The sequence below is a fragment of the Diprion similis genome, chromosome 1 (genome assembly GCF_021155765.1).
Source record: "Diprion similis isolate iyDipSimi1 chromosome 1, iyDipSimi1.1, whole genome shotgun sequence".
Lineage (NCBI taxonomy): Eukaryota > Metazoa > Arthropoda > Insecta > Hymenoptera > Diprionidae > Diprion > Diprion similis.
In genome coordinates this window covers 1433165-1458532 of record NC_060105.1, presented here as the reverse complement: position 1 = coordinate 1458532, position 25368 = coordinate 1433165, and the positions used below count along the sequence as shown (strand labels likewise).

The 25368-nt window shown below is 46.7% G+C and overlaps 1 protein-coding gene across 3 annotated transcripts in view; it reads right to left on the bottom strand.

Moving 5' to 3' along the window:
- The window catches only part of LOC124406721 (paired box protein Pax-8), a 75634-nt gene that overhangs the window by 26790 nt on the left and 23476 nt on the right, over positions 1 to 25368 (bottom strand). The window contains exon 1 of one of the 3 annotated variants that reach the window (XM_046882281.1): positions 7570 to 7893. The exons of 1 other annotated variant lie outside the window; for it this stretch is intronic. In XM_046882281.1, coding sequence (XP_046738237.1) covers positions 7570 to 7672 — 103 coding nt within the window. In that variant the 5' untranslated portion in view covers positions 7673 to 7893. Of the gene's footprint in view, positions 1 to 1606; positions 1809 to 7569; positions 7894 to 25368 lie in introns of those variants that run through there. One more of the 3 variants, XM_046882289.1, reaches the window with a different exon arrangement.

Genomic DNA, 25368 nt, shown 5'->3' with positions numbered 1-25368 from the left:
AAGGCACGCGCGTTCACGCAGATCTCAAATCACCGGGGTAAAGGAATACTCATGCGTCGCGACTTGTGTCACTAGAGGAGAAGACGGAGTATCGAATACTGCGGGAATATCCTGGAGGTGATATTCGATACTTTTGCGAGCGTGTGTGTGAGTGTGTCCGTATTTTCTTTATACTCCGCGTCGTTTCCTGTCGCGATAGATAGGTGGACCTCTGTTATTCCGTTCGCCAATTCACATCGAGATAAATCTTGGCGAAAAATAATTTAAGATTGAAGAAAAATATTGATATTATATTAAAACTACGAAACACGTGAAAAATTCTTTGAAATGTTTAAAGCATTTCTTGGTCACAAGTTTCTTTAATCTTAATTCATATGATAAAAGATTAATCACACCGATTTAGGAAATCATTGATACTTGTTTGCGTGTGTAAATGTAATTATATCTGACAGCGATAACAAGATAAAAAGTCTATTCAACGGATAATCGAAGTATGCAACAATAAACAATGTCTTGAAAAAAATTCACATCCGTCGGAGTATTGCATCCGTGTAAAATATGCGCGACGATCGAGCAGACATTTTTCTTATTTTTATAGATTGAAGCTGCGAAATGTGCGAATTTAATAATCTTGGACTTTAATTAACAAATCGGATCTGCACCGTTAACATAACAAGAAAATTAGGAATATGAAAAAACGGTAATAACGCATGACAGATAAAACGAGTGTGAGAAAAAAATCTCTTACTTTTCCTGTAATTTGATTAAATTTTTTTCTGTTTTATACTCTGTTGTCTCCAAAGAATAGAAATGCGAATTTTTGCAGCTTGCAAATATTCTGTACTCGATTGTTACGTTATACGTTTCAAAGTGGACGGACCGTCGATTGGCGAAGCGACGGCTCGACGACGCGGTCAGAATTTGCAACAGTAAAATATAAATGACGTGAATAAACAATATTTGTATCATTAACAGCAGTAGTAACGTATTAAAAAGCAGTAGTAGCGTGTTAACAAGCTTAATTAATTCTTCAATTATATTTTTATGCATAAAATAAATATTTTTCACATCAGTCCCGCTGTTCTATCATAAATTCGCAATACCCACTTATAAACAGTACTTTGACGCGAATTATCATCACAGGAAACAAACTATTTAACAATTGGCTAGATCGAACATAAACTTTTACGGTATATATTAAAATCCGATGTATACAAATAGCATAACACAATAGAAACTTTCCAAAGCGCTCCAGGGTCCAGCGTGCAAAAGATTGGAAAATCAAAACGCGTCGCACAATCTTTTGAAATGAAAGTAAAAAGAATCAGTTATCGTTAACGCCAGAATAAAATTAATGGAATCAAAGAAAAAAATTCTAACAACCATTGACACTCATCCTAAATAAAAAAAACCGTTTCACCGTCGCTACCGAATTTAACAACCGCACGTTTATCACTGTGATGCAGAATTTGCAGCACTTCCCGAAGTCACGCGGCGCAGGATTAGAATTTTATTAGAAACCGATGCAGCGCGACGACTCCTTGGTAAAATTGTAAAAAAATCATCATTTTCTATAGAAATGATGACGTAATATCGTCTCCCTTACAGGTATAATATTCCATCATGTTTTGATTGTATCGATAGGCGGTGCTCAGGTCCATGGCGCCTGTTTCGAGCACCTGGTCGAGCTCCGTTCCCTCTGACTCCGGGGCTTTTTGCTTTCCGGGTCACTCTGAATCGCCTCCCGCGCACCAATTGTCAGGACGTGAAAAGCCGAGGCCGGTGATCTCGGTTCGGCGGGTACGGATGAAATCCTCGTTGATTTTTCACGGAAAGAAACCGTCGGGTTTCGCACAATGAACGTCGTCAAGAAATCCTTTGTCGAGTACCGCGGGTGGCTCTTCGAGACCGCTGCGGCGGCCCGGCGGCCCCTTCATCCCGGGGCCCAGGGCGACTCTCCGACCCCGAGGATGAAAAGGGAATGAAAATGAAAATGAAAATGAAAATGAAAATGAAAATTGAAAATTGAAAATTGGAAAATGAAAAATCGCTCGTCCTTTTCACTCCGGCTATTCGGTTTCCATTTCGCTGCACCCGCGACACCAGGTTACACGTCCGAAAATCCAACCCCGCACCACAATTTTACCCGATAATTCGCACTTCACTGCCGCACCGATTCCGCTTTTCCCCAAAGAAATTCTATATATCCTGCACTGTGTGGACGACCTAATCGCAAAAACCGGGGGCGCGGACGGAGCGACGAGGCGGCTGCTCGCGGGCAGCGTGGCACGTGTGATTTTGACTTCTAGACCGCGAGAGAGAGCGCCGTTCTCTCCTCCTCGCTCTCGTCCAACGCTCCGCCCCCCAACCCCTAGTCCAGGATCCAGCATCGCGACGCCGGGCGCCGATTCGACCGGAGGCAACGTCACGTGGCCGAAAGGGGCGGGACGAGCTTCGGGGTTGCTACGACGACGCTCCGCGACGCTCTCTCCGCACCACCGAACGATCTGACTCGATTACGACGGGATCGCGGGGCAAAGATTCCGGCAAATAAACGCGACGATTTTGAACTCGGATTCACGTTCGCGCCGAGCTTTTGTTATTGCCGTATCAAAACAGTAGATATCGATTATTCCCGTTGGTTAATTCTCGCATGCACGTGGAATGCTTGCTTTTTCAATTCGCTTTTCAATCGACGCTTTTCAAAGTTCGATATTTTTGCCAAGGTGAGCACAAATTTTTCGAAAAAAAGTTTCATGTCATTTGCAAGTTTTCCAGGACCTAAAATCTAGTTTTCCCCGAACATTTTCCCAGTTCTAGTAAGTTACTAAAACCTAAATCGTTCAGCTTATTTACTCTGTCATATTCGGTTAAAATTCAATTCGAATTGAGGAAAAAGTGACAATTTTAGTTTTTTCCATCACCAAATTAAAAATCCCCTGACAATTCAGGGTTTTACAGATTTTACAGGTGTGAGGCCACCCTGTTTGCCGATCAGTATATGGATGTTACGTGCTTTTAGAAAAGAAGATCGAACACTCACTATCAATGGTTTCTCAAATTTCATGCAGTTATTGCGACACTGCAAGGGATTTTGGAAAAGTCACTCGTATGAGAAAATTTCAGGCTTTGTGTATCGAAATTGGAGCAGCTCACAATTCGAATTCTGTGAAATCTCAAAGATTCCATCATTTGTAACGATTGGACTTAATATAATAAGTAACTCGTAAATTTTACAGATTAAAAATAAAAATAACTCCAAAACCATTTGATTCTAGGTCTTCAGGTTCACTTTCTGTATCGAAAAAGTAATAAATTAAATTGAAATCCGCTACGGAATCAAAAACTCCCAGTACATTCGAAATCTGCAAGATACAGGGTGATTCAGAACTAAGTGACGAAACTGATGGGAGTAATAAAAATGGTCGAGCTGAGTAAATTAACCTAAAGCAAAACACGACCGGTCAAAAAATCGTCTTGTAACGACTGGCTTTGATAATAAAATTTGATATTCCAATACGTCCGTTATAAATTCTTAAATTTGAAACCGTGATCCATTACCATCGCGCGTCCTCGTTGTTTCGTTTGTCAAAAATTCAACGTCAAAAATATTTTCGTTTCATAAAATTCGTGAATTCGAAAGCGTTATGTTTCGCACGAGCAGTCGAGCGCGCTCACCAACAAGAAACGAATAAAATGAAATACAAAAATTTCAAACGAAAGTATTTCCAATATAAAGTATTATCTCAAAAACCAGTCGTTGCAACCAGATTTTTCAAACAATCGTATCTCGTGAACGCGACTTCGGATACGACATATTCCCCGTGTTAATTAACTCAGCTCGACCTCTCTTTTACCCTAATAAGTTTGGTCACTTGCTTCTGTTACACTCTGTATCCAAGCATATTTTCCAGTCTACGAAATGACGTTTTTTGCAAGTCGACAATCCAAGAATGCGAACATAGTCGATCGTCGCGAGGCTAATCAGCGAAATACTGCCACGATTACACGTCCCCTAGCTTATGAGGTATGATACTAACAATAAAGGCGGATCGGCACCTCGATGAGGGGGAGGTGAGGTGGTGAGAGGAGAGGAGAGGAGAGGAGAGATCACCCCGATCGCCCGGAAGGTGCGGTCAGCCTCGGTGGGATCGTCACCGAGCCGCGAATCTCACACGGACCGGCTTACATTCGAGTGTGACACCCCCGCCGCCCCCGCTCTCTTTCACTTTTTCTTTCATTCTTTACAGTTGCGCTCTATACTTAAACACCTACGTGGCATCCAGTATACGGAATTAGTTTCGCGTTGACACTAGACACTCGAGGGCTAAGGGGCGACAGGTGCAGCCTGCATTCATCGTCGTGGTTCTCGTTGTGTGTTGCATGTGTTGTTGTGTATGTGTTATATCTACATCTTTCCGTCTTCCTGCAGCGCAACGTTAAGGAATCACGGCACCTTTGTACAGGCACGATGTTCATGACACGTGTGTTCATGTGGTCATGTGATGCACTATATACACTCTTATACCTTCATCACGTCTATTGGCCGGTGTTTCTGCATATGGATACGTATACAACGCAGATAATATATCACCGGCACCAAAGCGTGACGTAAGACAAGAACGACAAAGAATTATACCTAAAACTATTTCACCGAGCATAGAGATTTTCATGATTATAACGTTGGTAACTGATAATTATTTAATAAATAGGATAGTAGTGTTTTTTTTTTTGGATGATTTGTGCAAATACTCAATTCGTATTAATATCGATGAGTACAACGGTGTAAAGTACTTGTTACAATTCAAACAAGAAAATAAAAATTTTCATCCTATCCATTTTCCAAATGAGAAATAATTGAAAAAATGGATGACAAAACAATCGGTTGGTTGAAAAAAATAAATCAATAATCTCTCATCGCTAGACAAATAATAATAATAATAATAATAATAATAATAGTAAAAGCAACCAGACCAGCCTCTATGGAATAACGATAAGGAGAGTAAAAAATCTGGGGAGAACTTTTAGCCTAGCGCACATCGTTTGTCATAATTCCGTTTATAATCCGGTTATAAAAGGAGCGAGATTTTTAGTTTGGCATATAATTTGCGGAAACGAACGAGGAGCTCAGTCCCCGTTGACGTGCAATATGTCCGTAACATGATTGCACCGAGGAGCAGCGAGTGCAGCAGGGCTGAGAAGGTCGCTCGGGTGCAGGGTTATCGCCGCAGCTCGTATAGAAACACGCAAATCGGGGTGCCGGGGGTCGAGGTGAGGGGGGCAGGAAGGGGGCAGCGCCAGATGCAGATGAGCCGGCCCGCCGCGGGGTGCATCGATCACGAGTGCACCGGGACACGTAATCAGTGCACGTCCGGGTCTCGGGGGTGGCTCGTCCTCCTCGTGATCTCCGCCGAGTACCGCAGCATCAATCATGCCATTTTTTATTTCTACTTTCCTTTTTATTCTGTTCTATTTATTTACTTTTTTTCCTTCTTCTTTCTTTCAGAGTTTGCGCGGGAGTCCCGACGAATTTTCAAATTTCTTATTTTCTCGATGTATTTTATTTTAACTGTATTTTAAGGGGCTGAGAATTAAGTATTTTTACATATAATGTGGAAGACAGTGTACCATGCTAGATGAGAAAAGAAAAATCTACAATCGGTGCAATGTATTATATCAAGAGAAAAAGAGAGAGAGAGAGAGGAAGAGCAATTTATTTTTTCAGTATCAAGTCGGATGTGTCTAACTAGTTTGCGATCCTGGGGTTCGTAGAGGATAGGGGGCCGGCAGGGGCACGAGGAAATAAGAGGCCTTTTCCCAAGATTAACGATACTTTAGTGCTGTTTTAAAGAGGCCAGAGTCCCTCCCCTCCCCACCCCCTCCCCTTCTTTCTCGTTCTCCTACTTCGTTTCCTCCTGCTTTTCCGAGTCCCGCGAATTTCTTAAATATATATATATATATACCTATATAGACCGTACCGTGTGTAAATGTATACTTGTACACGTATACACTGGTGGCGAAGTTGTATGCACGGGTTGCTCTCTGCGGGATAAACCCTATTTCGTTATTTTATACACCCCCGCCGACACCGCCGAGCTGCGTTCCTCGCAGGAGAAGAAGAAGAAGAAGAAGAAGAAGTAGAAGGGGGAGGAAAAAGAAAAGCACGGCAATCGTCGAGAGTTGAAAGCAGGGCATTTTATGATGACTACAGAAGTGGTCGCGGGATATCGCTCGACCCGGACCATCGCGGTACGTACAGCAGTCTTGGTGCCAGGGTCTGCAGGGGTGGGGTTTCAAGAAAAGGAAACTTCCCCCGTGGCGGCGGTCGCGAGAGAGAAAGAGAGAATGAGAGAGTGGGAGGGAGGGATGAGGGGGTGGATGTTCGGTTAGGGGGGCTGGGACTTGGCCCGGGGAGAAAGAGAGGGACTTGAATTGATTGCTTTCATTACGCAAAAAAGTCTCCCCTTACTTGACTCGGTATTTTTAACTTCGCGGCTCCCGACGGCTGGCGGTGGTGGCGAATAAGTAAGCGCGCTATTTACATCAGAGATCTCGATAAGTTATCGCTTGTCGACCTTATGTATACCCACTATAGGTAGGCATACGTGGTACATCCATACCTACCCCATTTCACTACACCTGAAAATCGAATATCAGCATCGATCATCAAACTATAATACGATGCCGGGCATTTTATTCTCCACGGGGTCGAAAACAATGAGCCATTAGCTGTCTATTAACCCTCATGCACAGAGCAACGCGGAGTGATCATTTGCGCCAGGGTAAAATAAAAAACAGAAATAAAAAAAAAAAAAAAAAAAAACAACTCGGCGAGGCGATGTATCGAGGTTTCGGGTTGACGGTGCGCCCCGCGGGAAATGCTAAATGTCAAACACACCCCCGGAGTTCTTACCCGGGGGACGTAAAGGGCACAAGATCGTAATATTATTAGGCTCTATCCATCACGAGCTTATTTATACCGAATAAGCTTCCACGTATATTACATATGTATGTATATACACATGTACACACACACACACACGCACGCGTATCCGCACCTTTGAGCCTCGGTGAAACGATGTCGAAGGTGACGACGACTCGTAGTATTATTTCTCTCTATTCTTCCCCCCTTTTTCTCTCTATTCATCCAAATTATAGTCAAAGTAAACAGCGAAGTTTGCTAGAGACTTTGTCGCCCCGCTTGCTTAGCGTACACGAAGCAAACATAAACTCACCATCGAGTGTTGTTGTCACTGTTCGGCCTGTCGTAATGTCATCGAGTCATTGTAAACACGTCGTATGTTTCGCGGGTAACGCGTTACGCGTCGTCTCTCGTCCAAGGGAATATATTATTCTCCCCTCGTCAAGTTCGTGCGCCAGTAAACCAATCGACCTGAGAGTTTCGTTGGTCGAGCAGCGTCTTTTTATTTTTCCTACCCTTTTTTCCCGGGGACGAAAAATTCCTAACCGGGTAAAATTATAATACAAAGGACGATAATCTACGCGGGGTAAAATTTCCGCAATAAACTTATCGCATAACCCGTAACCCTATAATCATGCGCCACTTACTCAACAGGAATATTTCTTCTCCTTCATTGGGATGCTGCGACTGCTTCTGCCAGCTTTGATCATCGGCCCAGCAGTTGGTCGCGTGCTGAATGACGACTGACATATCGTTAAGGATCACCTTTTAATCGCAGCCGCCGATACAGAACCCCACTAAATTCACTCGTTTAGTCGTTAACGTAACCGCGGAGACCGATTAACGACCCGCTAAATAAACTCCGTACACATCCCTCGCTCACCGCACGCACAAGTGATTTTTTACCACCAACAAGTGTCCCGATTCTGTGTGCGTGCAACACGGTTTGGCAGGTACTCGTAAATCGCTCGTCCCGTCGCGGTACTTGGCTCATGACTGGAGCTTGGACAGGTGTCCTTCCCCCCTCCATCCCTCGACGTCACCCTCTCTCGCTCTCAATGAAATTCTCTCTCGCTCTCGATGTACGCTCAAAGTTTGTTTTGATTTCACTCCGATTCCATTCCCTCCGGATCGTCGAGTCAAATGTCAGAGGTGCACGGAGAGTGAGCGGGTAAATCGCGTAACCGGGATGAATGAACGCTGTTGACGTTGTGATTGGACGGTGTTTCTCCGTTTGAACGACAAGCCTACTTCCTACTTCCCGCTTCGGGTGATCCTGAATGAAATTGTCTTTTCGGCGAGGATGACGGAATAATTGAAGGGTCGCAGGCTCGAGGTTATCGACTTTCCACCCCGTAAAAACAACGCGTATGCCTAGTAGGAACCCTCTACATCGGGGATGCAGGGCATTAAGGGTTGGCCGGCTTGAGTGGATTGTCGCTGCGGTCTCGCCGGCTCGGTTCGGCCGCGTCGCGTCGCGACTCGCGGCGAGGCTGCTGCGGCACGTGCTGGCGCGTGGCTGAAGGGGGTGCTTATGATCTATGCCCCGTCACCGTGCCCATATATATGGAAATAGTTGCTTCGTCGTCCAAAAATACCCCCTTTAACGTCTTGCCGGCGACGTGAAAGTTTCATTGAGTTTCCCCGAAGAGTCGATGGGGGGGGGGGGGGGGGGGGCTCGGTGTGTGTGCCGGAGCCTTTTAAAAATCCGCTCCGCACTGCACGCTTCGCCTCGAAGTGAATGCCGAGAGAGAAGGAGAGAGAGAGAGAAAGAGAGGGAGAGAGAGAAGCGGTGACGGGGAGAAGGAGAGAACGGATCGGACTCTCTTTGTGCGGGTTTTTCGCTTGCGCCGACCTCGATCAATCGTGAAAACGGCGAAGAGGATTCGCCCCATTTTTTCCCCCCACTGATCGGCAACGTTTTGCCAGTTTTCTTTAGCGAAAGAGGGTCGAGAATCTTGATAAGACATCGGATTATAGACTTGTGTAATTTTTGGATTGTTTTCGGTCGTGTCGTGTCGGACTGGAAGGTGGCTATGTAATCTCGAAAATAAGGAAAGACGGAAGGAAGGAAGGAAGGAAGGAAGGAAGGAAGGAAAGTCCTTCGAGATGCCGCAGCGCCCGGGGGGCGGTACATATTTCACGCTCGGTGGTTTCATCTCGCGGAAAGAGAGACAATCTGAACCAGGATGGATACATCATCGCCGTGACGCGGCGTATAATAACCGGTGGTCCACCACCACCGCCGTCGTCACCGCCGCCGTCGTCGTCGTCGACGGGCTTGAAAAATCCTCCTTATTTATCCATATCCTCGACGTTACATCGGGGGCCGAGGCGACGGCGCCGCGGCGAGAAATCGCGGAAATCGAACATCGCGAGGCCTACGCGACTAACGGCGGTAATGTATTCTGGGTACGCGGAGCGCCGCAGGGTGCGGAGGTGACGGCGAGAATAAGAGCCGGCGAAGAACAAGAAGACGCGGAGGCGGAGGCTGAGGAGCTATTTGTCACGTGACAAACGAGCCTCGAGCGACGCCGGGCGTCGTGGGTGGCTCGAGGCTCCGAGGCATCGGGATCGACGGGCACCTCGCGCTCCCGAGGAGGAGGACGACTCGAGGAACCGAACCCAGAGACCCGTGTCGACGGCTGCGGGAGCCGGAGGAGAAATCAAAGAGCTGCATCGGCCCGCACACGTGACTCTCCGATCACTCATTTCGGTAGTTTCAACTTTGTTCCCCGTTAGCCCTCCTCCTCCTCCTCCTACTCCTCCTCGGCCATCCTCCACGTGTGTGAATTGCAACACCGTCCTCGTATAACTATAGGTATGTATAAGTATACATGTAAATACGGGGTGGGCCAAAAAAAAAGAAAAAAACGGGGCCGATTTGAAACGTGAAGAAAATCCGAACGCGTTGACCGATTTTCGAAAACTTTATTTTGCTTGAAATTAGAAGAATGAATCCTTTTCAGTCTCCCAGCGACTTTTTTAAGACCTGATTATCAGCTTGCGTGTATCTAAAAAACGAATAAATATTTTCCAAATTTTCAACCGCGAAATGAAAGATTCGTTCTTTTCTGTTCGAGACAAAAGAAAAATAAGTTTTCAAAAATCGTTCAACACATTCGGATTTTATTCACGTTTTAAATTCGTCCCGTTTTTTGCTTTTCAGCCCACCCTGTACGTACCTACATTGTACATGTGTACGCATGTATGCTCAGTGTCGGATGCGTGCTTCTCGTTTCCTGGGAGCTTTTTAAACGAGCCCGAACTCATGGACCGCGAAGAGTGACACATTGCACCTCGTTTCGGTGCGGGACAATATTTATCAAAAATGAATTATCGCGCGAGTGGCGTTGCAACGCGGTGCATCTAGGTGCGCAGCATTGCTTTATATAGTTCCGCCGCTCGGATCACGGGATACAAATGCCGTTAAGTCGCATTTCGAAAACAGCTTGTGTGAAAAAATCTCTGCAACTCAACCCAGGCACTTCTCAAGTTATAAGTCATAAGCGGACTATTTGAGGCTATCTTTTTATTAAAAATAATTATTATACATAAAAAAATTGACACTTTCTAGTTTGTGACTGTAAGCGGAAAATCTAGTCGGTAGATACAATATGTTACTATATATATATTCTTTTTCGATACAGTTACTCGTGCTATACTTTTACCCAAATTTTGCAATAACTTCATGTAGACAGATCGTTCCCTATAGCTATTAAAAAATTTAATCTTAACATCAATAATAATCATTCTATACAATAATAGTTATTCGTGCCAGGTTTTACTGTAAAATTGCTTTTGTAATTTGAAACTATTTTACCATAACTTGCCTTGTAACAATAACAAATTGAAATTTCATTCAGTCAGCATGCCTTTTGAGTAAATAAAAGGGGGTGTCACAGACCATCTTTGATTGACTCTTACGTTTCTGCGTCCATCTTTCACCCCAGGTACCCACTACGAGTCCATCATTTTCTCGACCACATGCACGTACATAAGCAATCTCCCCAATCCAGTTTTCTATGACACTGTGCAGGGATCGGTCGTATACAAAGCGCGGTCGTATATAGACGGATTCCATCCGCAGGGCGATGCGAAAATGCATTTCGGTGAGCCCAAACGAGCGACGGTATAAGGGGTGGGGGAGGGGGTTGGGTACGGTGCTCTTGGATTTCGATGTGACCGGGAAACACATAATGTCTAATGGGGGTGATTGTGCTCGCCTTCCGTGACGGATCAATCTGCCACCCCCGGCCGCACCAAGCTCTGTCCCTCTCTCTCTCTCTCTCTCTCTCTCTCTCTCCCTCCCTCCCTCTCACTCTCGGCAGCTACCCCTACAGGACACCCAACAACTGAGCCGAAACCCAGGCGCGAACTCGAGCGAACAACGATCATATACAACGATTTTATACGTTAATACAGATCGGACCGGTGATGTGGCTGCGAAATGAGGCTGCAGAAAGACCAGAAGTCGTCCACGCATAAACGCACTTAAGGCCACTGCAAAGTATTATCGTCGAATTATTATTAAGCGTCGTCAAGCGCCGATTTTCGCCGGATTACACGGGGGTGGAACTGTGGCTTGGGTCTGATCCCCGCTCTCAATTCCGCGGAGATTTATTGCCCCAAATTTTTGATTACACTGCACCCGGCGGCGGCGGCGGCGGTGGTAGCCGTTATAATCCCGCCGCTGGCTTAACCGCTTGATTCAGTCTAATCGCCTCGCGTCCCTCCGCACGTTTTCGACTCTCTAATTTGAACTCTTTGAGTTTTTTTCCCGTCGGGGTATCGTTCGAGCAATTATGCAGGATCCCGTTCCGCTAATCGGCAGATCGGTTTGCGCGGATTACACATAATCGCAGGGGATGAAAGCGCGGAGAATGTGAAAAATTCGCGAGTGCCTCGTGGGATGAAATTTTTGTACGTGTGGTGGAGTAAAAAATCCGTCAAGTTGGACTCTTCGTTTAATTCTTAGCACTGAAATTTCCCCCCCATGAAAATATGAATAACAGGAAATACCGAGACGGTCATTCTGGTCTTCTATACGTAGAGACGGCGGATGGCGCATGATTACCCGAGGCCATGCAGACAAATAGAGAAGCAATAAAACGTGTGTCATAAACGACTGGAAGATTTATGCGAGCGTGAATATTTCTCTATTTCTGTTTCCTCAAGTTTATATTAATTATCATTACTGTTCGTTTCTGTTTGTTGTTGCGGTTTTTTCCCTCTTTCTATTCTCTTTTTTATTTCTCTACTTCTTTCTGCCTCCTCCCGCTTCTATTTGTCCGGTCAATAAATTAACAAGAACATGTATAATAATAAATTGCGTTAGCGAGATCGTGCGAGAGCCGAAGGGAAGTATAACGTGTTATATGGTCATGTGTGCAGCAGCATTACACCAGTTCGAAAGATGTAGCGGTTGACATCCTTGCTCAATGAACGAGGCATCGGGAGAAAAAGAGAGAGGAGAGGAAGAGCGAGAAGGAGAGCGGGAGAGGAGGAGAGCTGGTGAGAGAGACGGGAGATCCTGAGGCACTTCCGACGCACGGCGTTAGGTGGCAGCAGATATTCGTCAGAAGAGAAGTAGAAGCAGCGATGTACCACGGATGTTGTGCGACTTTGTCGGAAACGTAGATCCTCGTTACCCGAGTCACGAGGTATTCGCTATGTACCAACGAAAATCAACCCGATTATCATCAACCTGCCGCCATTGATGCGGACCAAAGAATCTTATTTTGAATTTTCGGCGATAAAATAGCAGCAACAAAATCTTGGGAACAATTATCAAAAATCAAAGAAAATAATCAAAAGCGATGAACAGGCTGTAAAAATACCGACGCAAGTCACGTTAAAAAACAAGAAAGACGTGGACGATAAATACAGTAACTCCGATACTGTCGATCGTTTCACCATAATATCAATTCTGCTACAGGGTTCTACTTTTCATGACTGAAGCGCAACGGAAGACGCGTCAACGGAAAGGAGAAGTGAGTAAACGTTGGAAGTGGTTTCTGAATTTTTTCCCTCAGACTAGGGGGGAACAATTTAGCGGATGATCACCGGAAGAGGGAGGGATAAAAAGCTGGAGGTATCGAGAATGAAAAGCATAACGCGGTAAGAACGAGCCGAAGTGTCTTTATAAGGAATCGAAGCGACGCGACGTCGAGATGCAGTCGTTGAATGTAGTCGAATGGCGCACGGCATGCAGTGGGCACAACAGTCTCTCTTATGCATAGCTCGAGTCGAAGCCGTTCTTGGCGCAGCAGCGCAGCAGCGCAGCTCAGCTTGGCGCAGAAAGTGCATTAGGTAAGGCGGTGATTATCTCGTTGTAGTACAGCGTTCGCCGCATTAGCATTACTATCAGTCGAAACCTCTCCCTGAGCGCTGCAGCAACGCATGTCGCATTACGCAACTCCCGCGCTCACACACACACACACACACACATGTGCGCACATTGCGCACGTTACAAAACACCGACTAACTCTCCCAAGTGTGCCGCAGTAGGTAGCCGAGCTACGAGATTTATCGAGACATTCCTCGCTGAATTAGGTTTCAGCGCAGCTTTCGTCGCAAGCTGCGAATCCTTGCGTTGTCTTTGCGAAGACCATGGAGGCGGCGCAACTTTTCCCCGTAAACACGATGTTTCCTTTTCTCCATCCCGTGGAGACCGCACGCCGAGGTTGCGGGGACCAGGACTTGCGGATCCAAAGCTGCACGTGTGACGCAGCCGCACATATCCAGCGGCTCGTGACCGGGAGCGAAAAGCGCGCGTCCCTGATCGACGGGCACTTTAGCACTCTTTAGCGCAGTCTTGCGGTCGGACGAAGGCCGATAATTGGGTTCCTCGAGGTCGGGCGAGTGTGCGGTACGTGCAGAGGAGCACCCCACACGTCGAGCGTCGAAATCGAGCTCGGCACCTTCCGCTGGTAGCGCTTTTCAAGCCGCACAAGCTCGCCGTCAAACCGCAAAAGGCGCGCAAAAATCGCGCAATTTGGGATAGACGGGCCTCCTGACGTCACACGTGAATCGGACGACCGGATCACCAGGGTGAGTCATTCGGTCGGAATAGCATCGCGGCAGCAGAGAGCGACTCGCAGCGGGCCTCGCAAATCGTTTCCTGCCGGCTTCTGCCGTCGAGGCAATTACCGCAGGTAGGATACGCGTGTCTGTGACTCACGGGCGTGCGTGGTGAACACTCACACCGAATCCTTGTGTACATAGGTTGTTCGGTACGAACTCGCGCTTTCGGTCGAGCCTAACCTGCCTTTGTGGTTGACTGCTCGACTGTTCGACCGAGGCCTCGTCGTCAGACGCCGATGATAAACTCCCGGGCGCACCTCTCGCCTCGCCGATACTTGCCTCAAGGTCCGTCAGAATATAGACAGAAGGCAGATCCAGATGAGCGCGTGTCTCTCTCGATCCTCATCCTCATCCCGCGGCACAGACCAAAATCAACTTTCCCCAGGATTTCGAGGACGCGGATTAATTAACGTCAATTTCAATGATAATCACCGTCGAGTCTATACAACTTAATGAGCTGCGCATGTCGATCTAAATTTCTGCCCGCCGCCCCCCCCCCCCCCCCCCCTCCATCGCGGGCATTCCATCCGTCGCTTTTTTTGCATTTTATGCCTACATCGTTTATTTTCACTTACACCTCTCGCGATCCGCGATGAAAACGAAACTCGTCTATACGCGCGGGAGTGAAAAAGTCGCGGCACGAGGCTCGAGATCCTTAAGATCGACGCCGATAAATCATACCGCGACTGCCGCACGGCTCGCGGCGAAAAAGCTGCGGCACGCCTCGTCCTGTAGCAGATCTGCGATTTTATAAACTTGGAACGGATGCGCCGACGACCCGCGGCGATACCGAGTCGGCCGGAAGTCGCCGGCTCTCCCCGTGAGAATCGGTTATCTAATTTTCGGAAGGCGGATGAGGAAAGTTCGGCCGACGGAGCGCCGGGGTGCCGCCGTTGGAAGTTTGGTCCTTGCGGCGACCGAGCGGCTCGACCGTTTTTCTGTCAATCTCCCGTGATCCCTGTAATTTCCTGTCTAGAGAACCGCGCTGCGGCTTAATGTTCCATTGTCTCAGCACGCTCCCGCCCGCCGTACACACCGTAGACTACCTTTGCACCCTCCACCTCGGTGCCTTCCGAGGAAACCGAGGATGAACGCTGTGCTTCTCCCCCTTTGACTCCCACTATTTTAACTACGCGCCGCTGCCAGAGATTCTCAGTCGACCGTTTCCCAGTTGTTCTCATTTTTGTATCGAGGTGGTTTTTTAGTTTTAACTTTTTTAATTTTTTTTTTTTCTGTTTCATTTTGTTTTATTCGTTCCAGGGAAGGTTCTAACGATTCACAGACGCATCTGGACCAACTTTGAGTTACAGCATCTTTGGTTGAATGGCATTGTAGGTACGAGTAGTTCAGCGCACACGGGTTAACCGGTTGGCTTTGTGTTGTAATGGGCGGATAAAAAAAAGCGGCGGGAAGATTAACGCCGCTAGAGAAGGGTTCCGGGAAAAGCGTAGGGAATAAAATTCAAATTTCTGTCACGGTCGATGAAAGGAGCGGGCCGATCTGGCTCGCGTCGATCGCGGGATCGAAATCACCGGTAGCCCTGGTCTAATCTAATAACGAGGCGCGAGTCGAGTGGAGTTGAAAGCGCGGAGATTAACCCATGAAAGCGGGCCGCGGTTGCAGTCGTAATTGCCTCGAAACCGGGGCCGGGGCTCGTCCTGCGGGAGACTCGAAGGGCAAAAAACGCGCTCGCCGCCAGAAATCCCAGAAAGACCCGCGATCTCTACGGCATTGTGGCTCTCGGAGATCGGTCGCACGATAGACCCGGTCAAGGACGTGGAGTTCGTTCCCAGAGCGGGTCGTCTTCGCGTTTTCGCACCACCAGGGAAAAACCGACGGCATGGAGCTGATTGGACATTCTCACGCCGGTCGCGGAACGTCGGGGCTAATTTCGTTTTTCACTCGACACCCTCGGGCTCCGGGGGTCGAAGGTTCGACTTCGCCGCTTCACCGAGGCGAGGCACTTTCACCGCGCAGGTGATTCGTACCTACATTATGTGTGTTGAATCACGGAGCGTAAACCATCCTCGATGAGCGTTGCGTTGCGGAGGCTCCTCGTCGAGCCAGTAAGTCAAGGGGGACACAACGGACAATGGGGGCCGCGGGAGCAAACACAAGGACGCTCCCACGTCGAGCTCCTCCCGATCCCACCGCGTCAACCTGCGGATCTCAGACCGAATCGTGCCAGCTAACTCGAGAATCATGATAGAACCAAAACGCAGACGAGGCTTGCTGTGAGGATGGAAATGGAACAGGACGTTTTCATTGTCGTCTCCGCTTCGATTTCGATTACCCTTAATTTTAATTCTTCCAAATCGACTCTATTTCGAACAACCAAAAAAGACGGAAAGCTCGCAACCTTTTTTCCCAAATCCACTTTCCAAAATCGCGTCAAGGGTGGTCGAGATTCGTCCTTGACGGAGGAATAGCTGTGGGAGGAAAGTTGAGCCTGTTCGGTAGAATCCTTTGACGAAGAAATACGGTAATATAAGCAAGACTGTTAAAGTTTCTTCACCCGGAATGGATGAATAAAGGCTGACTATACTGAGTGAGGTTTTCGACGAGCGTATTTACGCAAATTACCGACTCACGAATACCGCACCTGCTCCGAAGATCCTTGTGAAGGATTCGTGCGGAGCTACATTCCGGGAAATCCTTTCCTCGCTCTTTTTTTCCCTCGTTTTCTCTGTATTGTTATTCATCTGCGGATAATTTGCACTCCGAGTAAATAATTGAAGGTAGAGCTTATACCGCTAATTAAAACTTGAAGCCTTGCCGTTCGCTCGCTTTTTTTTGGTCCAACGTATATTTCAACGATCCAAGCAAGATTAATCTCTCACAAACTCTGGTCCCAAGTGTAACCAGAAAGTGAAAAATGCACGAGCCGCCGAGGAGACTAGCCCGCGTTCATTTCGTTTTCCCCTGCGCCGGATGAATTCCAGGTTCCACTGGGTGACCACACTTCCGGTGCTACAGTGCGCGAGCGCACAGACGATTCCTACGTGCGAGACACGCCTGCATCGGGTTCTTTCCCGTGTATTATCGCCGTAAACCAACAAAATTCTTTTCCCTACGTTCGAGTATCGCTTGCGTCTCACCCGAGTTCGCCGACATTATCCTTAAAAGGAGACGCCATGCAAATATTCTCCTGCAATTTGATCGACGGAAAAAATAAAACTCGGTGTGTCCAGGTGTTTTTAAGAACAGACTCCCAAACGCCAAAATCGGAGATTAATAAATCCCATGAATTCCTCAATACGAGGTTCGATCGAATATAATATTACGTGGACGAACACACAATGACAGACCGCGACCGCATGTGTATCATAGAAAGATACGGGTGTAAAATGTGGGTCGCGTGCACGGGCGGAGTGTAGGTATTACCTGGGTAAGTATACGGCGAACGAACGCAAGCGAGGCACCGGATTCCGAGAGGAAGGAAGGGGATCGCATCGAGCAACGGTCCTGGAGCTGCAGCGGCGGTCCGGTGGCTTGTTAGAACTCGGGCTACATATCTACATACGTTTCATACCGTTTTACGGTACCGAACGACGCGACGTCGCGTTTCATTTCTCCATGCAGCCTCGGCTGTCCGCGACTATTTTTTATTGGTCAAGTATACCAAGTACCAAGGTACTTCGGAATCCGGACCCCTTGAATAATTCTACTTGCGGCACTTTAGAACGACGACGTTGGATTGTTCCACCGGAAAAGTGCGATTCGAGATCATCGTCGAAGGAGGAGGAAGGTGGAAAACTCGCGGTTTCGAGACGGATCGGGATCCTGAAATTCCTCTTTTCGATACACGCGAGCTTCTACGAGTTACGACCACACGGAACATGCTAAACACCTCCTTCGGCTAACCAGCTGAATTCATTCACACCGTCGCGGTTATCTACCTTCGGATATAAACGAACGAGAAATAAGGCGGAAAATTACCGCGCAATCTATCTTCTCAGTCGGTTGAATATAAAGTCATTAACTATCGCGTCGAGAATCCTGCACGGTGGTCGGATGGATCTACGGATTTATATGTATACAAACTATCGCAAAGACTTTTCACTCCTTTATTCTTGTACGAATCGTTTACTTTTTTCTCACAGAGTTTTAATCACTCGAAGGATGTCGATTTTTTTACTATCGTAGTCCAATTCATAATTGTTCATAAAAACAGTACCAAGTCCTTAAGGTGTTACACACATAAAACTAAATGAAAAATATTAAAACAACTGGTTGATAACGACGTCTAAATATTTCCTCAACTCCTCCAGGTTCTACGACAATTTTTTTTTTTCAGTATTTATCAAAAATTTTCCAATGGCACCTTAAAAAAAAAAAAGAAGGTGAAAAAATAACTGGGATCAGCCGGTGGCGGAAGAAGTGCGATTAGACGAATCGAGCGCATGGATGCGGAGTGAAGTGATCCGGCGTGAGGCTAGCCGGGCGGATCAGGAGCGGGCGTATCTACTGCATAGGATCCAGAATCACGGCTCGTTTCGTTCGGCCGATTCCCGTTGCAAGCTCTCGCCTCGCCGCAGGCGATATCGCTAATAATAATACTGCCGACCATCGCGGTAGACACAATAAGCGCTTATTGTGTGAGTGACTCAATGCAGCCTGCAGATCCGACCGAATAGACCGTCATTAAGGTTTTACTGTTTTTCTGCCTCACGATCTCTATCGTCTCTCTAACTGCGTTACGGTTATCTCGCCTATATATTCGCGCGTGTATTTCATTGGTAATCGCCATTCCTCGAGGACACTATTCCGCGTGCTGCCGATGTTTCTTGTCACAGATCCTGCCATTTGTACAGCTAATCACCTGCCCGTTAATCGATTTCCCCTCCGCAGTTTGTCTTTATTAGTATTTTACCTACGTGTAACGCACTGTGTCTTACATATCGCAATTATTCTCCGTCGAAGGCTATCGTTTCGTTTTTATTTTCTTATTCTTTCGTCCTTCTCACTTTACGGATTTTCTCCTCGTTAATCTGTTACAGGTATACTATATCGCTTCCATAATTTATCGCAGTATCTGCTTCGATTCTCCAAGGCGGTTGTGAAAATACTGCTATTAAAAATTTTAACTGCTCCTCCCCCCCCCCCCCCCCCCCCCCATCGAAAGTCGGTGCGGGCAATTCACAATTATTACCCGATACAAACTTTTATTCAACGATTATCATTCTCGTCACTTTTTAAGCTACTACAAGTATACCGTTTTCTATAATTTCGACACCTATTATTTAATCTGAAACCACCTATCGCGACGATATCCTCAACCAAATTGCTCTTCCAAATTTCTTCCAAGAACAAAAATATCCCCCCCCCCCCCCCCTGAAAAGGGAAAGCCAAGAAGGACTTGGTGTCCACCTGACCTGGGTCAAGACCCAAGAGGAGTGAGGCGAGGTTCCTGGCGCCGGTCGTGGACACCTGTCGCGGGCGTTGGCCGCACGATCGCCCAGGAAGAAGAGCTGGAACCTCTCTCGGCGAGCTCCGACCGAGTGGCTTGCCGAGGTCAATGGTCCTCCCGGGTTCCCCCGTTTACCCCGGGGCAAGGACGCCCATGATATCCTCGGCTCTGATCACCGGCCGGAATGCATCCTTCGCGGAAGGAGAAGGACGCCCGAAACGATTCCGGACTTTTCCCGCATTCTTCTTGAATACGCATTGAGCACGAACGAGGAATTCGATACCTTTCGACCGCACCGAAAAACGTACCGCAACTTCTGGCCGTAGGTGCGATTATACGACGTAACGTTGCTGGCGAGACGGGATCGGTAATTCGCAGCGTGCGGATTGGCAGTCCACTAAGTGACTGACTGACTGACTGACTGACGGAGAGGCCGAGATCCAGACCGAGATGCTGCAGAAGACAAGACCGGGACTTGGACCAGGGCTGCTGCTGGGACTCGATGGATGCCGAGTTAATTCATCCAATCGGAGCCAGTCAACCGCGAAAGAAATCTTTCCGCTTGCTTGCATCGTCGAAGGTGCTAAGCGGACCGTTTATGCTAATTTTATGGATAAATTATTGTTTACAAAACGGAAAATTATAAGCCCCACTACTATGGCTAAGCGATCCTCGCAGTCTTTGTATTATCCTACAATCATTTCATTATTTTCACTTCAATTCTATGTTCGATTGAACGCTGCTTGGCCCGGCTTCGGCGCAAGTGTCTAACCGGTTTGTCGTATCTTGATCCTTTTTATTTCCCGATTGACAAATTTTCGGCTTAGAAATTCGCGAATTCGAGTATTCACTGCGTTTGATATAAAGTGGTTGTAGAAAAATTGAGTGAATTTCTGTTTTTTTTCTGTAATTGTTCCTGTTTACTTTTTAGTCTAACATTATACCGGGTGACTAATTATCAGGTGAAAATAATTTGAGAAGGTCAAGGCCTGCGAATAAATGGATTTTTCGAAAACCTGTAAAGTCAACTCTCGAGTTACAAATATACGGAACAATGCTCGACCCCCGAGAGCAGATCTTGTTTCTGAAAACTTGTAGTCCCTTCAACTTGCGACAAAAACTTGGTCCGAGGTCGGTCCGTGCCTTCGAAGGAGAAGGAAGGGTCCCACGGAATCGAATACGCACTTTTTCCGACGACTCGTAACCACAGCTCGAAGTACCATCGCCTGCGGGATGAATATGCCGGCTCCCAGGGGGAGCGGGAAGAAGAGCAAAGATGAGCCGAGATGAGAAGGAGGAGGATGAGGAGGAGGAGGAGGAGGAGGATATCGGGCAGCTAATCAACACGGAAGTGTTCCGCGAAGGAGTTCCCATGGTTGCGACGACGAGGCAATAGACTGTAACCGCAGAACCGGGGAGGGACTTGGTCGATTGCTCTAGTAGAAGAAGAATAAGAAGAGGGGTACGAAAGGGGGGCGATGATCGTCTCATTGCGAGCGTCGCGACGCAGCGTGAGATCTTTTTCGTCGAGTGATCATCGCCCTTCGCTAAACGACTGCGGACAGCGGCCCCGAGGCGGTCCTGACAGTAATCATTCACTCCGTCGTTTGTACAGCACAGCTGTTATAATATTTCCATTCAGTTTTCGCCTCGTTCTTGGCATCGCAATTACAAAAAGACATTGAATTCCCTAAATCTCTGCCACAGTTTATACGAGTCTTCTTAAATTTATCAAATCGAAACAAGTAGTATAGAAAAATTTATAAACCCCGACGATGGGCCTTACTTTTTGTTTTTTTTATTCTCTGGTAAATCGAAAGCAAGTGAAGAAGAAAAAAATTAATAATAAATCTCTTCTTCGATTAGCAACGAACCTTTTTCACCGAGTGCGGAACCAACGATTGCGCCGGAGGGGCTGACCACCTGTTAGCATGGGACGATGGGCGATGGGGCATAAGATGGGCTATTCACTTGGGCCCGTTTGCCCGAGGAGCGAACCGGAGTACGGCAGTAAAATAGCATTGATATTCCCGTGGAGGATCGGGAGTTCGTCGAGGCGTCCGACGTCCATGTGCCGATGGTGAATAGGCGAGGAGGCACGGCACCGAGGAGTAGTGAATACCCACAAGACTCGACTTGGTTGGTCTCCTTATTAGACGCGGGGCGAGGGGGGAAGATTACACCGGAGGTTGTAAAATGATTACCGGGATGGCCGGGAATCATCCTCCGGGACCCGGACCGGAGCGGCACCGAGACGTCGAGATAGAAATCGCTCAGGCCTCGCCGGGCCACTTTTACCGATCTCGATTTTCGATACGAACCGATATCCGTCGCGCATCTCAAGATCCTCCGCCTCCGCCTCCGGATTATTCCCGCCTGCCCGCCTAAGTGTAGGAAGCAAAACTGTCGTCGGCTTATCTCGCTCGTTCAGCTTCTTCCTGCACTTTTCACCTTGCGGTGTATCTTCACCCACCTTTTTACCCGACGTCGCGCCTCCGGCTGCTTTTGCGATCACCCTTCGCTATTTCACAACCACGATCAACATATCAAGTGTAATTTTTCACTCCTGACGCAGCTGTAATGTTAACTTATTCGATCTGAATAGCGGGACAAAAGTGGCATATTATTCCCTCTCAACTTTTTTCCCTGCATCTACGGGAAAAATAGCACATTTCTCCCGCATGTGTGGATATATGAGACTGCATTGTTCGGATTTTCTTTCATCTACTTTTCTTTTCAAATCAAAAATGTGGCCAGAATTGAGTCGTCAATAAAAGTCGATTATTCCCTTGTTACATAATGTATTATTATCAAAATTATAACTCTTGTATCAGTTCCCTTAAAAAAAAAGCAAACACAAAGGTATCACAAATATACAAGCGAAAATCGGTCTACTTTTACCGATTCTCATAATCTTTTCTACGCCTGTGATTATTCGTTTATTTATTATTTTCCATATATCTTTTGGTACTGAATTCCGTGAGCAGAGTTCTTCCGAGTAGCAGTAATACGAGTAACGTCGTCGTCAAGACGAGTCGAAACAAGGAGGGCTGTAATTACGGGTGTTTACAGCGGGATCTGCGCAGCTCTGCCAGTTTGTAAATAAATGTTGGGCTTCGGTTGAAGCGCCCGATGCCGCTGTGTTAATACCTACGCAGCTTCCATTGTTTCGTGTTATCGATCCTTGAGATCTGTCTAAAGTCGAACCTTGAAATCGGACGCCACTGTATACATACACACACATATATATATATAATGTACGAGCTGCAAGGACATAGCGACGTCACTTTTCTCGCTAAACAATTATAACTTTGTAACGCGTCTAAATAACAACCTTCTCAATCTATTCGGCTGTCTGCCGTACCTCGAGACACCGGAAGACGCAGATACCTACCTCAGTAATCGTCGTGACGATGTAAATCGAAACTAGTAGACGTCCAATTTCACGCATCAAATTTACACTTAGCAATTAATCCGTGTATAGATTTTCTGCATTGAAATTCTGATAAAGAAATGCACAGATTTTAGAAAATTTCAATTACTTGTTAAAATTTGCCTTTAAAGTTTCCAACATTTCTGAGCATGATCGATTCCAGCTGATAATTTTATAAATGTTGAATAAAAAAATTTCAAAATACACACTTGCCCCAATTGATAACATGAGAATAAGATGACAGTTGGCAAATGACGGGTGAAAATTTTGCGCGACAAGTTTGAACCAATCTTCACGCCTTGGATCTGAATTATGACTGCGGTGTATAAGAAGGGCGATAATAACCTGTAATGCTAATGTATAACGACAATCGAGTGGATAGATAACTGCGCTGTTCAGGGAGCTCCAAGTTGTGAATGTAGCGTTCGCGTGGAGGCAACGAAGCATGGCGGGAGTAGTTCGCATCAAGCTGCTATGCCGCCTCTTACACGAGCAGGTATCTACCTACCTACCGCTCGCAGGTTCAGGTAATATCATTATTTCAAGCTAAATAATAATTGAACAATTTTAACCGTTTAACCGTCGGTCAGGGTGACCGACACGAGCCGCTTTGTGCACCTCCTACCGGGCCGCGTTATACCTGCTGCAATTAGCACGGTGATGTGGTCGCGGGATAATAATCAGTGCAAAAAACGCGTGTTTCGTCGAAGATGGTCAGGCATTAGATGGTTTTCGTTACAATTTTGGTGGTTGGAACGAATTTTGGCAGCTGGAAAACGGGACAGGTAAAGTCAGGATAGATGGATAGATGGATAGAATTTCATTCAATATGTCGTGGCCTCAATATGGGTCAAAGGGCAATGAAAGAATACAAGTAAGGTAAAAGTGGGCTGAAATTGAAATCCAGAAGATGAAGAGAATGGAAATAAAGAAATGGATAGAACATAGATATAAAAAAAACCAACACGAAAGTACAAGAAAGTGAAACTGCTTCAGCTTGCACTCAATTGAGGCAAGAAAGCTATTTTCCTATTTCAAACATGTGTTTTTCCTTGCTAATTCCGATTCGATGTAACTTTGGAAATTACGGGTTTTGAGATCGGTGTTTATACACGATCGTCTGATGTATGGATTCAGCATTCCGGAATGAGTGACTCCTAAATTCACATCATCGTATCCGTGCTTTATATTTTTTTAAATTTTGACTTCATACAAAATATCGTTGTTCTCAAAAACGTCAAAGTAGGGACCAAGTTTCATGCGAATCAGATAACTTTTCACGCTTTACATTTATCACTTCAATAATCTGAGTGCCAAAATTTTTATTTCGTATACGTGTATCAGAGACATATAAATTTTTTCTTTGGTCCCGTTTTTGAAATTTCCCAAGAAAAATTCAACGCCGTTTTTAAAGTCTGCGCATCGTCTCGAGCCTCTCGCCCATCTCCAAAAACTATTTGCGGAACCGGCTGCGTGACAACCTGTTATCCGAAAACCGCACACCGCCAGGGTTGTTTTGTATTAACGGCGTTTCAGCCCGCAGAGAGTGGCGTCGGCGACGTGTAGCTGATGCTGATCCTGATGCTGATGCTGATGCTGATGCTGATGCTGATGCTGATGCCGTTCGCTACCTGTGCAGCCTACGTCGAACACCAGACTGCGAGCGCGGTTGCGGCCGCGGTGCGACCAGACCGCAGTCATTATCCACGTCCGGTCAATCGCTTTTCGATCCTCGACACCGACTCGTCTCTTTCGGCCCGCGGATTCAGACATTGTACCAACTTTCAGCCCTCGTTTCTCGCCTTAATTTCAACCAGTGCAAGTTCAGTTACTCAACAAAAGTTCGTCCACAGTTGAGCTCCGCGACTCTTGATACAATTATTGTCTTCTGAAGCCAGTACTGAAGAGCCACAATAAATCGTGAACCAAGGCAAAGACAAAGCCTCGTACGCGTAGGAATTTCGCGGCGGAAGTGAATTTTTATTTCATTTTGTAAACTCTTTACCAGTTTCGCGTGGTTATCTTTTTTGCCTGAAGAAATCCGCCACCTCGAAACCTCTGGTTTTATGTTTTCATTGGATTCGCTCGTTCTTCCAAGACTGACGTAATCACCTTGAAATTGTTCATCGCCGGAAGTTCGCTGCCCGTATTTAGAGTGCGTATAATAATATCTGTCAGCGCCTTGTAACTAAAATGTGATCGCATGTTCTGTATATACCTCATCTCTGCTATACATAATGAATTAAACAATATGAGTACGGATAATTTTCTCGGCAGTGTGAATCGACGCAACCCGTTGGTGAAGGTGAAAATTTTTGGCTGAAGGATCGTTGACCCGGCCGATTCATCACGAAGAGCACCTGTTACGCCGTAGAACCGCGGCTTTGCTGGAGGTCGCATTAGCTGGACGCTGGGCGTGGATTAACACGTCAACCGGACAATGGCCGGCGGTCCTAACGCGTCATTGTTACCGGCAGGTAGAGGTGCACGGCATGCCATGCATGTGCGGAGACAACA